Source organism: Sinocyclocheilus grahami, unplaced genomic scaffold, assembly GCF_001515645.1.
Source record: "Sinocyclocheilus grahami isolate Dianchi unplaced genomic scaffold, SAMN03320097.WGS_v1.1 scaffold1439.1, whole genome shotgun sequence".
Classification (NCBI taxonomy): domain Eukaryota; kingdom Metazoa; phylum Chordata; class Actinopteri; order Cypriniformes; family Cyprinidae; genus Sinocyclocheilus; species Sinocyclocheilus grahami.
Window position 1 is genome coordinate 149485 of NW_015506618.1, and position 14379 is coordinate 163863.

General features: G+C 37.8%; 1 protein-coding gene across 1 annotated transcript; it reads left to right on the top strand.

Annotated features, from left to right (window-relative positions):
• The first annotated feature begins 1683 nt into the window (after positions 1-1683).
• Positions 1684-12551, top strand: LOC107570306 (gastrula zinc finger protein XlCGF8.2DB-like). Its single transcript, XM_016256526.1, has 2 exons — positions 1684-1890; positions 10884-12551. The coding sequence occupies exons 1-2, from the start codon at positions 1719-1721 to the stop codon at positions 11870-11872; spliced, it is 1161 nt and encodes a 386-aa protein (XP_016112012.1). The 5' UTR covers positions 1684-1718; the 3' UTR covers positions 11873-12551.
• Positions 12552-14379: the final 1828 nt, after the last annotated feature.

Here is a 14379-nt window from a genome sequence, read left to right on the forward strand (position 1 = left end):
AGGTTAAAAAGAACAGTATTTATTCAAAATAAAAATTGTTTTAAATATACACAACTATTAAAAAAAAAAAAAAAAAATTGGGGTCAGTCCATTTCTATTTTTTCTTCTTCTTTTTAAAATTTTTTTTTTTAGAATACTTTTATTCAGCAAGGATGTGTTAAATGGATAAAAAAAGTGATATTGTTAGAAAAGATTTCTATTTTGAATAAATTCTGTTCTTTTTAACTTTTTATTTTATTTATGGAACACAGGTTCCAAAAAAATATATTAAGCAGCACAACAGTTTCAACACTGATAATAAATCAGAATAAGAATGATTTATGAAAGGATCATGTGACACCGAGGACTGGAGTAATGATGCTGAAAATTCAGTGCTGCGTCTCAGAAATAAATTACATTTTAAAGTATAATAATTAAGATAGGAAACCAATATTAGAAATTGCAATAATATTTTACAGTGTTTCTGTATTTTTAATCAAATAAATACAGCATTGATGAGCATAAGAGACTCCATTAAAAAAAAAAAACATTACAAATCTAAAAGATATACCTGCGTGCATATATATATATATATATAGTAGGCCTGTGTGTGTATCCATTATTTTTCTATGGAAAACCACGATTGTCTCTTATTTTCCTTTTCTGAAGTTGGCAGCCCTATTCACGACACAATCAGGCCTAGCTCGCATGGTCCTCTAGCTTATTAAAACAGCAAATAACTTACATTTTAAACAAATAAAAAGGTATCCACTTTTCTTATTCAATGAAATGTCGTTTTCTTCAGTTAAACTAAATAAATAGCTCAAAGTTGATCCGTCAAATGTCAATTTTCGTCGTTGAAATCAAAGTATGCGCTCTGTACGGAACGCCGTTGTCTTTTGGACCAATAGTTTTTGGGAAAAGTACCTCCTCCGCACGTTATAGCGTTAACGGTGTTCCGTACAGGCTACAATCAAAGTGCAGCGATCCATTTACTTCTCCTTTCGGTGTTTTTTTGGCCGTCTGTAAAGGGATAGCTCCGAGTCCTTGTTGAATCTGTTAGCGCAGTCTACCGCACAACAACCTTCCCCCGTGTTAGGCGTGTTTTCGCGGATTTCACGCTGTGTGGGCGGCGCCGCACGCGCTCCAGCTGATGTGGTAGGAAGTGGAGACGCGTCCATCTTGTTTACAGTCTGTGGATTCAGCTGAAGAAAGGTTGGTGGTTTTAACATTTTACAGTATTTACATTGATACAAGTTGTTCAGTATACTTTATAGTGACCTGCCGCTCAAAACAGTGTAAATGCAATAATGACATTTACAAGTCAACTGCAAACGTTTTCGTGAAAGTACCAAATGTGAAGCTTAATACAAATATGAACCATCCATATAACTTGCGTCCCTTTATTAATCTGAGTACTAGTTTTGCTTGTTTCTTCAGATAAATTAAGGCCATTTACTCTCACTCTGAGTGACTCCCTTACCAGTGAGCTGACTACTGAACTAGGGAGCTAGTTGAGACGCAACTATAGATTTAGTTTGGATTTATTTGTCTTTCTGTTAATTATTCTCTTTTCTTAAACAGGAAAAGGTGTCCAAATACACAGAAAATCTCTGTGAAGCAACTGAGATCGACGTGACACTATTATAAAGATGGAGTTTATTAAAGAGGAGAGTGAAGACATGAAGATTGAAGAAGCATTCAGAGACAAACATGAAGATACTGAGGAACAAACAAAGATGGAGTTTATTAAAGAGGAGAGTGAAGACGGGAAGATTGAAGAACCATTCAGAGCCAAACATGAAGATACTGAGGAACAAACAAAGATGGAGTTTATTAAAGAGGAGAGTGAAGACATGAAGATTGAAGAAACATTCAGAGACAAACATGAAGATACTGAGGAACAAACAGGTTGGTTTTCATTCTCAAAGCTGAACTTACTCATTTGATCCTTATTAAAATGTGCAGCTCTACAGAAATGAATGATATTTCTAAAGCAGTGGTTCTCAATTGGTTTGTTCATGGGACCCACATTTCCACATGGTCATCAAGCTGTGACCCATATATATTCCCAAAAATGGATGACCCACACACAAGTACTATCCCACTTTACTTGACAACTTAACATAAATTGTAAGAATATGATAAATACTTATGAATAAACAGTGTAAAATAAGGCTACAGTGCCAAAACTAGTTTTTTTTTTTATTACAATAAAGCTCATAAGTTGGTATGAGCCAACCACCAGTCAAAGCCCCCCAAACCAAAGACGTTGAATTAAACATAAACGCAGTTTTTGTGTCTCATGGTGCGTTCAAGTCATGTCGGATAGATCGTATTTACGAGTTGAACGCACATGAACGTCACCACAAAGTCGTTATTACAAGTGGGAAACTCTGAATTTTCTTTAAGCCCTGAGTTTCCGAGTTGGGGGCGTGTCAATGAGAAACATGGCGGAATCCATGGATGCAACGTCTGTAGTTGACGGTAAATTTTTGTTTAAATTGATAGTTTAGTTGTCCTATAAACTTAAATTGGTCATGTTCTTGTTACGCAGCTAGTTAATGAAATCCAAGTTTAAAAAAATGCTATAATTTTTGCACCTATAGGTGAAAAATCTTTTGATTTGCCATATTGCATGTTTTAAAAATATAAAAAATGCAAAACACACCTGATGCAAATTCTTTGCTCTTCATTTTCTATAAGCAGAGTTAACAGACCCTGTTGTATTTTCTTGTAATTTATTAAAAGAAGGTACACCGCCATCTTGTGCCGACTAAACTGACTAGAACGCACCTGACGTCGTAATTACAACTTGTCAACTCGTAAGTACGAACGTCCCAGGAGGACTTGAACGCAGCATCAATCAGCCTTTGTGTCATAAATACCGCCATAGGCGGAAATCCCATCTGAGGGTTGTCCCCCCTAAAAATATGATTAAAAACCACGCTGTGTATTGTAAATAACAATGTTTTATACTTTAAATAATTGTTTAAGTAGTAAAACAACACAAACGGGGCAAAAATGCATTTTAAGTTTAGAAACATTTTGAGTCTCGCCCTCCCCTCACAGTGCTTTGGTCCAAATGCCTGCTTTCCTCTTTTACATCACCTACACACACACACAAGTCCGGTGAGAGAGAACAAAGTCAATAGTTGTGGAACTCTAGTAAGTAAGTCTGTCAAGGCTATTTTACTAACTTAAACATCGGATGAAGTGATTATTTTTTCTTTAATACAGATGATGCCCATGTATTTTTCGATGAGTCTGCTATGTTAGCAATAATAACGTTACTTGCTTGAGGGAAAGGGTTTCCAGGTTTTCAAAACCCGCCCAATTGCTCAAAACTAGCCCAAACTATCCACGTTTCGAGGGGGTCCCCCGGTAAAAATCGTGTTCCGGGGGCTAAAATACACGTTATAGGGGTCGCTTCAACCCGTGGACATGAAAAACAACCCTGATAAAGTAGCCCACAGGAAAACCGAGGACTTGGCAACACTGTGACGGATAGTAATGTCTACAACGGACACGACCGGTGTCGCGGCGCGACCACAACAGCTTTAAGTTGTCTAATTTGGCAATTTAAGTTTATGGTTTAACCAATAGCAGCAGATCAAGACAAAATAAAAGCAACAGTCACAATATAATAGAAGTAAAACAGTAATTAAAATCTAAGAAATAAAATATAAATGTTAAACAGCGAAGCAATAGTGCAAATTAAAGTAAATGTGCATAAATCACGTGAAACCAACAAACAAAAAATGGTTAAAAAAATATATAATTTTTACACGTGTGCAAAAGTATAAATTATACAATAACAAAAAATGTGTTATTTACATTAACATTTTGCAGTGGTGTTATTCTTTTTCTGCCACCCTCATGATCACCAGCAAAATAAAACCACCTTCTAATAATTTGCTCAACCTCCAGCTCAGTCATTTGGGCACAAACTGGATTTCTTTTTACAGCCTCTAGAATATGAGCATACAGATACCGAGTTAGAAAAATTAAATTGAAAGGGGTCATATGATGTTGCTAAAAAGAACATTATTTTGTGTATTTGGTGTAATGAAATGTGTTTATGCGGTTTAAGGTTAAAAAAACACATTATTTTCCACATACTGTACATTATTGTTTCTCCTCTATGCCCCGCCTTTCTGAAACACGTAGATTTTTACAAAGCTCATCGGTCTGAAAAAGCAAGGTGTGCTGTGATTGGCCAGCTATCCAGTGCATTATGATTAGCCGAATACCTCAAGCGTGTGAAATGTTACGCACCTCACATACTGTTATGATGCCCTGTCAGGCCGGAGCGATGATTCAAAAACATGAAAACCCATTATAAAAGAGGCATTCGTTGCATCCAGTGGGGACATAATTATGGATTATAATGACTTGTACTGTCTTTATCCGCGTTGCGTTGCATCACGCCGCATAAACATAAAACCATGTCTGCATTTGAGAAATGACAAACAACAAGCCCTACTCTACTCTACAAAAACTCGCTTTAAATATAAAAAATATAAAAACTCTTTAAATATAAAAAACGTACTTACAGTCCGTGAGTCAGAACAGCCGGCATTGTAGTCTACTCTACCAGGATCAGGAAACAGTCCTCCATAAAATGTGCTGCACACATCTGAATATTTGGGTTGAACTGTGCTGGAACAGTGTTGTAAATACAACTTAACCACTTATTTCTAGTCGTGTCCATTTTTGGAAGGCCAAACAAAGTAGTTTCGCTTTCACAACGAAACGTAGCATCACAGCAGAGGCCGGGGTCTAGAGTGAGCAGAGGCGATCATGGTTGCTTGCGGCAACCACATGTGACGACCCCGGGCTGGACTCCGCTTCGTCCACGGTGAAAGCCGATTCGGCGATCAACAGCGTGAAGTTGTTGTATTTCCTCAGCAACCAGCATGGATCAGCTCCAGGCATGACGAATTGATATTGTCCTCTTTTGAAAGGCCTAACAAGTAAGTTTCGCTTTCACAACAAAACAGCGCCTTCACGACATGGCGGCGGCAGCAACAACAATACTACAGCGAGAATAAAAGTTACGCCTTTTTTCTTTGCGTGAACATTTGGGCGGCGTTATACAAATCTTCCCACATCGTGATGTAGGTATGTGGGGGCGTGTTAGAACGAGCCGTTTTAGGTAGGCGTGGCTGACTCAACTTTTATTAAAAATATCTCTTTGGATTTAAGACTTTAGTCTTTGTAACTTTACAGATCTTCTTTATGCACCAAGAGCTTGTAACATTCCAAAGAGAAAGGAAAAATTAAAATTGCATCATATGACCCCTTTAAATAAAATGTATAATAAATAAAGCATATAGTAAAATATAGTACTAAAGAACCAAGACATTCAACATTCATTAATGACATAAAAGTCATGAAAAAGATCTACAAAGACTTACAACAAAAGCACTTACCAATCACAAGACTTTTAAGCTCCAAACTTTCCCATTTACACCTCTCCAGTTTATGGTTTTAGCAAAGTAATTTTTAATTGCCTGCTTCATTATTCTCCAGACAGTGTCCTTCAGATCCACGCCACCCAGCAATCCAAGTTCGAGTACCTGAAATGTTTTTAAACACACTTTTAGTCCTTGAATATTTTTGAATAAGGATTAGTAATTACACTACATACAACTTATCAAAAATTCAGAAATTAACTCTTTAGATCAGTTTGCTTTAGATTGATCACACACAATTTCATTATAACAGTAATTAGAAACAGATATGCAAGTGATAACAGTAGGCATTAGGGAACTGTGCATAACCGTTAGTGTTACCTACCACTTTTTGTCTCATTTCCGGAGAGGATCGAAGATCACTTTCCAGGGAAGTTAATGATCTTAAATCTTCAATTGGAAAACGTTTTGGAGTTAAGTGGTTAGCTTCAGTGATCTCCCCGATATTGTTTTCTTTGAGATCCTGAACCATTCTTGCAAGGTTTCTTTGCTGCTCCATAACAATTTCAAGTTTTGTTAAGACATCATGAAGAAGTGCTGAAACATTAAACACGCAAATTGCAAGGTTACCACCAGTGGTGGAAAGAGTACTGAAAAAATATACTCAAGTAAAAGTACCATTACCTTCCAAAAAATGTAGTGTGAGTAGAGTAAAAGTACTGGTCCAAAAAACTACTCGAGTAAGAGTAAAAGAGTAGCGTATTTAAAAGTACTCACGAGTATTGAGTAGTGAGTACTGAGCTGTGGATTCTACCCCCTACTACATCAAGCATATTTTCATTATTTAAATTGTTTTTAACAAAATTAACTTTTTATTGATGTACGACATAAAAAATGATCCACTTAACAAGATTTATTTTACAATAAAGCTGTTTCTTTACTCTTTGGCTAACCAAAACCCACCCAGGTTTGCAGCAGACTATTTTCTTTTTCTGGTGGACCAACCTCCAGCCAAGACTCAGCCAAAAAAGCCATTTGCTTTTTATTTCTTTTGGTTGGCCAAACTCATGCCAGAGCTCAGCCTAATTGCTGTTTCACACAAGACTGTGAAAATAAACAGTGCCAGAATTGAACCAGAAGGGCCTAAAGTAAGCCAGATCTCGCCCAGATTTTGTTGCTATCAGGGATGTGATTAATTCAAAACCCTTAACTCGTTAAAATAATTAATGGAATTAACACAAAATTACTGAAATACAATTTCTATTCTAAACCTTTTTTCTCGATTTCGCTTCTTTATTTGCAATCAGATCATTTTAAGCCACTAAACTCCAGGAAAGTTTTCAGTCCAATGATCCAGCAAGCAAATCCATTCAAGCAATCAGTCCGAAACAGGGCATTAAAGGTTCTGTTGTGATGCTGGCTGAAAACAGCCACGACAATGAGGTATATTGGAAAACGCCAATAGGCTTGTCAATTCAGCACCAAAATAATTTAACTTGAAGTTATTAACACTGCAAATAGCCTATGTGTTGGCAGAAATTTATTTATTATAAATGTTACTGTTATTACATATTGGGGAATATTTTAATTTCATAGAAGCTGTTTTGTAGTTTTATTTTATTTATTTATTTTTTTACTAATTTTATAGTTTATTATTACTTATTTATTTTAAGAACCATATAACCATGGTAATGAGGACCATGGTTTTACGTCTTGTGACCACCATCCTATTAATACTAGTCAGTTAAACTCTGGATACTTCTTTCTTTTTAGATGTTTAGTTCTAATGAATTTCAATTTAAATAAAATGTTAATTCAATAAGGGCCTGATTAAAGATAAATATCAGTGTCTTATATAAATTAGGTGCTTATTATTTAAAAAAAATAAAGTTCTTAAAGGGAGATTCACCCAAAAATGAAAATTGTCATCATTTACTCAACATGATGTCATTCCAAAGCTGTATGAGTTTCTTTCTTCTGTGGAACATAATTTGAGAAATTCAGTACATTTTTGTCCATACAGTGGAAATCAAGGGTAAAAAAAAATGGTTTGGTAACATTCTACAAAATCTTATTTTGTGTTCAACAGAAGAAAGTCATTTGGAAAGTCATTGAGGAAATGATGACAGAATTTATTAGCAGTAACTTTCCAGCAGTCTAGCTCAAAATCAATGCTTTACTGTCAAGGGATTTTCTATGTGACAAAAATGCATTATTAAGTTTGATGCATTTGTCATGAATTCAGTAATATCTATCGTTTCTGTACTGTTTTATTTATTCATTTATTTACTCCAGTTGAAGGCCCTATGACCCATCAAAACATTCAAAGGGGAACTTGTGGGAACGTTATTTTACATTTTATGATTGCAACTTGTACCACCCCCAGCCACCCCCCACAACAACGTGATTTTGAGGGGGCCCCATAGCAAATTCAGTGCACAGGGCCCAGAATTGATAGCGACGGCCCTGTGTGATAGACGTGAAAGGGTCTGGAGAAGCCGTGGAGAACGTTATGCTACCTGTAACATCCTTCAGCATGACCAGTTTGGTGGTGGGTCAGTGGGGAGGCATATCCATGGAGGGACGCACAGACCTCTACAGGCTAGACAAAAGGTGTCCAAACTCGGTCCTGGAGGGCCGGTGTCCAGCAGAGTTTAGCTCCAACTTGCCTTAACACACCTGCTGGGAAGTTTCTAATATGCCTAGTAAGAGCTTGATTAGCTGGTTCAGGTGTGTCTAATTGGGGTTGGGGTCGTTGTCAGGCATGCATACAAGCACGTGGGGGCCATACAAACTACTGAGTACATTTACATTTAGTCATTTAGCAGACGCTTTTATCCAAAGCGACTTACAAATGAGGACAATGGAAGCAATCAAAAAAAAGAACAGGAAAAGAATAGAGCAAGGTAGTGTTAGAGGTCGTTTTTGCTTTTGTTAATAGTATAATAAAAAGAAAACAGATAGAATACAAAAAGAATGGAGAAGCTAGTGTTAGTTTTTTTAAAGAAAACAACCAGTTAGTAAATGAATAGAGTGCAAGTCTAAAAGGGGCAATTTTTTTTTTTTAAGAATAGAATTAGAATAGAGAATGCTAGAGTTAGAGGGTCAAATAAAGATGGAAGAGATGTGTTTTTAGCCGATTCTTGAAGATGGCGATACATCGGCAATAATGAATGCGATATTGCGTAGTTTGTCAGTGAACTATGACTCTGTGTAGTAAATGCCGCTCCATTTGAAAGCATGTGATGGAGATTAACTACTAATCACAGAACCGGCTTTACTGAAGAGATGTGCATGATAATCGCATTTGATTATTTGCACAGCCCTAGATTAAACTGTGCAAGACGTATATTATATTTATTTACAGAGATATATTTTGTCATACTTCACACTTCTCTAGTAATTTATGTTTGTGTGGGAAGACGCTGCGGACCATGTCAAAGCACAAATCCATGAATGAATGTTCCAAAGTGAAGAAAACTTCAACGAATTTCCCATGCTCAGGGAGTAGGGAGCAATGAACACTGTGTAGGGACCATGTCAAGTGAAGTCACCTTTTTTATATAGTGATTTTTACAATACAGAATGTCAAAGCAGCTTTACAGTCTTAAACTGAAAAATAGTGTCGATAATGCAAAAGGACAATATTAAACACTCAATTTACAGTTGAAGGTGGGGTAAGCGATTTCTGGTGGCCAATGTTGACATTTGAAATCACCAAAACAAACACGCCCCTACCCCAAAAGGGTCTCGCCCCTATTTTAATTGCTCCGCCCCACATATACGTACGCAACCCAGGCAACGATTAGTTCTGTGAAACAAAGCAAAACCAGTGTTACACTGTGTCTACACCGGACGCGAGTGGTGCGGTGCGACAAAATACTATAGAACTCATTATAATCAGTGATGTTGTCTACATTATAGATGTATATATATATATCTACGGTCTACACTGGATGCGGCAAGACACAACAAATCCCCGACAGAAAACTGCTGCTGCGTTCTATTTATGACGTATTGACACAAATTTCAAATGATTTTCAACGGTCGCTTTGTCGCATCCAGTGTACTAGACAGACTTTAGCTGTTGCGGCGCAGACACGGTGTTACTCACCTATCGAGAAGAAACAAAGCAACCTCAGTGTCCGATCGCAGGCCTTCTGCTCCTTGAGTTCTCTCCAGCTTTGGAAAGCTGATCCGATATTTACACAGGTCCTACTTATTGCCTTAAGCCTTCGTTTGTTCTGCAGACGTTTTCCTCTTTTGTTTTTTATTCACCATCTCTAGCTTTCTGTCACTCGGCTCAGCTAAGGTCCGTCCTGTGCACTGAACGCTCTCTCCTCCACATCACAAGTAGACATGCCCCTTACTGCTGATTGGCTACAAGTTTGTTTTGCTACTCGGCCCAAATCAGTTTTCTAAAGCGTTTTTGAAAAATCGTTTACCCCACCTTTAAAGTCAGTTCATCATTGATTCAGTGATGTCATCATCCAGCTCTGTTAAAATAATGTCTGTGCATTCAAGTCGACAGTATTGCCATAAATTAAGCTTCCGCAAATAACCAAGCCAGAGGCGACAGCGGCAAGGAACCAAAACTCCATCGGTGACAGAAATGGAGAATAAACCTTGGGAGAAACCAGGCTCAGTTGGGGGGCCAGTTCTCCTCTGGCCAGACAAAACCAACATGGTGTGGTTTAATTCCAGGCTGCAAAACAAATCAGATTTAGCAGAGTATTCATCTAGTTCTCATGGTCTTGTAACGATGGCCGTCTAGGTTATGAGGTCTTTGCCAGGGATCTGTCTCTGGGACTCATCTAGTTGATATTTTTATAAGATGGAAAAAATCGGAAAGAAAGATGGAAAGACTGTTATCAAGTAGCACACCTAGGTTTCTAACTGATGACGAAAAATTGACAGAGAAGCCATCAAGTGTTAGACAATGTTCTAGATCATTACATGTGTGAGTTTTTGGTCTGATAATTAACACCTCTGTTTTTTCAGAATTTAGCAGTAGGCAATTACTAGTCATCCAGTTTTTTATATCAAATACGCATTCCATTAGTTTTGCGAATTGGTATGTTTCGTCGGGCCGTGAAGAAATATAGAGCTGAGTATCCAAGGGTAACGTGTAAAGCGTGAAAAGCAATGGTCCTAGTACTGAGCATTGTGGCACTTCATACTGCTCTTGTGAATGATATGATACCGCTTCATTCACTGCTACACACTGAAGACTGTCAGATGAGTATGATTTGAACCATGTCAATCGGAACACATTTCATGTATGGAGCTCTCTTCTAACGAGCTGGTTATCTGAATCAGGTGTGTTAAAATAGATGTGCAAAATATGCAGAGTGGGGGTCACAAGGACTGAAATTGAGAACCACTGGCTTGGTGGGTAGTATCAAGCATACATGTTGCTATTTTGAAATGTATTAATGTATGTTGCTTTGTGTGGGATTAACTTGTATTGGTCTCTTTCTGCTTTAGACCTAATGCCGCTGAAAGAGAAAAGTGAAGAACCAAATGAAATGGAAGGCAAAGATCAGTATAAGAAACATTATTTCACTGGAGAAAATGTTAGTTGCTCACAAACTAGACAGACTTTACAAAAGAAAGCTCGAAAGACAGGAACTAGAAGTCATTTCAATTGCCAACAATGTGGAAAGAGTTTTAATAAAAAAAGAACCTTTAATATTCACATTAGAATTCACACAGGAGAGAAACCTTACACCTGCTCTCAATGTGGACTAAGCTTCACTCAAAAAGGAACCCTTAACAGGCACATTAGAATTCACACTGAAGAGAAGACTTACACCTGCAAACTGTGTGGAAATAGTTTCATGCAAAAAGGAGACCTTAAAAATCACATGAGAATTCACACTGGAGAGAAGCCTTACACCTGCCATCAGTGTGGAAAGAGTTTCTGTCAAAAAGGAAATCTCAAAGTCCACATGAGTGTTCACACTGGAGAGAGATATTTTAACTGCCAACAATGTGGAAAAAGTTTCACTAAAAAAGAAAGCCTTGAAATCCATTTGAGAATTCACACTGGTGAGAAACCTTACACCTGCCAACAGTGTGGAAAGAGTTTCTGTCAAAAAGGAAATCTCAAAGTCCACATGAGTATTCACGCTAGAGAGAGCGATTTCAACTGCCAACAATGTGGGAAAAGTTTCACTAAAAAAGAAAGCCTTGAAATCCATTTGAGAATTCACACTGGTGAGAAGCCCTACAACTGCCAACAATGTGGAAAAAGTTTCATTAAAAAAGGAACCCTTAAAATGCACAATAGAATTCATACTGGAGAGAAACCTTTTGTCTGCCCTCAATGTGGACTAAGTTTCACTCAAAAAGGAACCCTTAACAGCCACATTAGAATTCACACTGGAGAGAAGCCTTACACCTGCAAACTGTGTGGAAATTGTTTCACTCGAAAAGGACGCCTCAAAACCCACATGAGATTTCATACTGTATAGAATCCTTATACCTACTAACAGTGTGGAAAGAGTTTCTGTCAACAAGGAGACCTCAAAGTCCACATTAGTGTTCACACTGGAGTGGGATATTTCAGCTACCAATAATGTGTAAAACGTTTCACTAAATAGGGAAACCTTGAAGCCCACATGAGAGTTCACAATAGAGAAAAGCCTTTCATATGTCCTAAGTGTGGAAAGAGTTCCTCTCAACAAGAAAACCTCAAAGTCCACATGAGTGTTCACACTTGGGAAGCCTTATACCTGCCAACAGTGTGGAAATAGTTTCAGATGCAAAACATCCCTTAATAATGTAGCATATCAGAGCGAATCAGACAATTTAAGATTCGATCAGATTGGTGTTAAAACAACCCAAAAGAGCCAAATTCCACAAAGAGGCCCAGGACAACAAGACAACGTCATAAATCTGCCCACAATACCCTGGCGCCATGAGTCTGAAGCAAGTCCACCAACTAGCAGCTTTGAGCAGCTCACAGCATTAAAACAAAAGAATACCTTGGGCCTAGGGCAAATTAGTACGAGAGCGCAATTCCAAAACAGCGCCGATGGGAGGGGACATTTCTACAGGTGATTTACTAACACAGAACACAGATGCAACATGTCATTTACATATCGACCAACGCAATATACCAAGCGCAGCACAAATTAGCGTAGTCGCAAATAAAGAAATAAAGAAGCCACAGTATGTTGAAAAGAACCGAAGGCCAAAAAAATGAAGGTTTGCTAGAAGTTTTGATAGACCTAGTATTGCGTGACTCCTAGTTGAAGGTTCCAAGTAGTTTTATATTTCCTGAGGCAAATTAAAAATAATGTGTTCTTCTATAATAATGTTCTTCTGGAATTCAAAATAAATTAATAAAAAATGTTTTTTAAATCGCTCTCTGCGGTGCCTCCTCCTAGCAACAATTGCAGCAATTTCAAGCGCAAAATAAAATAAAAAACATGCTTTTTTGGGGCGTTAAATAATGGCGCAAATGCCAGTAATTTGACGAGCGCAAGTTAGTAAAATGCGTTGCGTGATTCATTTGAATACTCTCCTCCCATAACTTTTGCATCTGAAAGCGAAACTCCAACAAATACATATTCAATAAGGTCAGGTGCAAAAATAACTGTCCACGCCTTTTCAGCGCCAATTCCTCACTGTGTGTCTTTAGTAAAACCTGACAGTACAATTTTAATGCTCAAAGATGGTTTGCGCTGGCGCCTAATTGATAATTCCAACTCAGGAGGGAGTTTGTCAAATTTGGGGCAAGTAACCAAGATTGATGGTCAAAGAGACGCACAGCATGACCATCACATGTAAATCCATGATAGAAATCTCGCGCTAAAGACTTCCTCGGATTGACTTTCCTCACCTAGCAGACAAGAACCAGACTGAGATTCCTTCTAAACTCTTTTGACCTTTGTTCTTTACAGAACATGTTCTCACATTCACAGACAATTCCTCACTGTGTGTCTTTAGTAAAATCTGACAGTACAATTTTAATGCTCAAAGATGGTTTGCGCTGGCGCCTAATTGATAATTCCAACTCAGGAGGGAGTTTGTCAAATTTGGGGCAAGTAACCAAGATTGATGGTCAAAGAGACGCACAGCATGACCATCACATGTAAATCCATGATAGAAATCTCGCGCTAAAGACTTCCTCGGATTGACTTTCCTCACCTAGCAGACAAGAACCAGACTGAGATTCCTTCTAAACTCTTTTGACCTTTGTTCTTTACAGAACATGTTCTCACATTCACAGAATGGCACAGAGACTGCCTTTACGTGTATATATACACCTAAATGATGCTAAAATGACTTATGAGCAACTAATCATTCCTATGCATAACTCCATATTATGTATGTAACCCACACATTTGACTATGATGTCCTAATCACTCATTGGGCCTCATTCATGAAACATTCGTAAATATAGGAGTAAATTCTGGGTAATTTGTGCGTAAAATGGACCTTCACGAAAACTCTCCTCCGAATTCACAAACACTTCATACACATCAGATTTGATAGTTAAACATGTGTATGTTAATGAATTCCAATCATTCGTAAATAGGGCGCTCGTGCACGCTCATTCACAATTAGCATAACAATATGAATTACAGCTACGTAAATTGCATAATTGCTAAAAACACTAATAGGCCATATGCCTAACAATAAATATTCAATAACGTGTGTCCACCAAAGCGTTTTTAGCCAGCTGAAAATCTGTCAGGCGCTCTTCTTAAAACGGCTAGCTGGTGGTGCTGGAGAACGCTTTGGTGGCACAGCGTTTTTCTAGCTGAGAGATGCTTTGGTTGCTATGATTTGAAATATCCACGGTAGTAACATATTACTAGTATCTCATTTTGAAGAATATTACTGAATATAAAAATGCAGTAACCAGCAATATTAACTACTCTATTGTTGTTCAGTTGTTGTACAAGTAGGATGATTGGTCGGTGTAGTATTTGTCCCGCCCCTCCTCCATTGATTGGACGGCTGGGTAAAA

Excerpts from the sequence above, each read along its gene's own strand:
- LOC107570306 (XM_016256526.1), top strand. The coding sequence starts at position 1,719 with ATGGAGTTTATTAAAGAGGAGAGTGAAGACGGGAAGATTGAAGAACCA. Across the intron at positions 1,891-10,883 it reads AGATACTGAGGAACAAACAG|ACCTAATGCCGCTGAAAGAG; the intron begins GTTGGTTTTCAT and ends TTTCTGCTTTAG.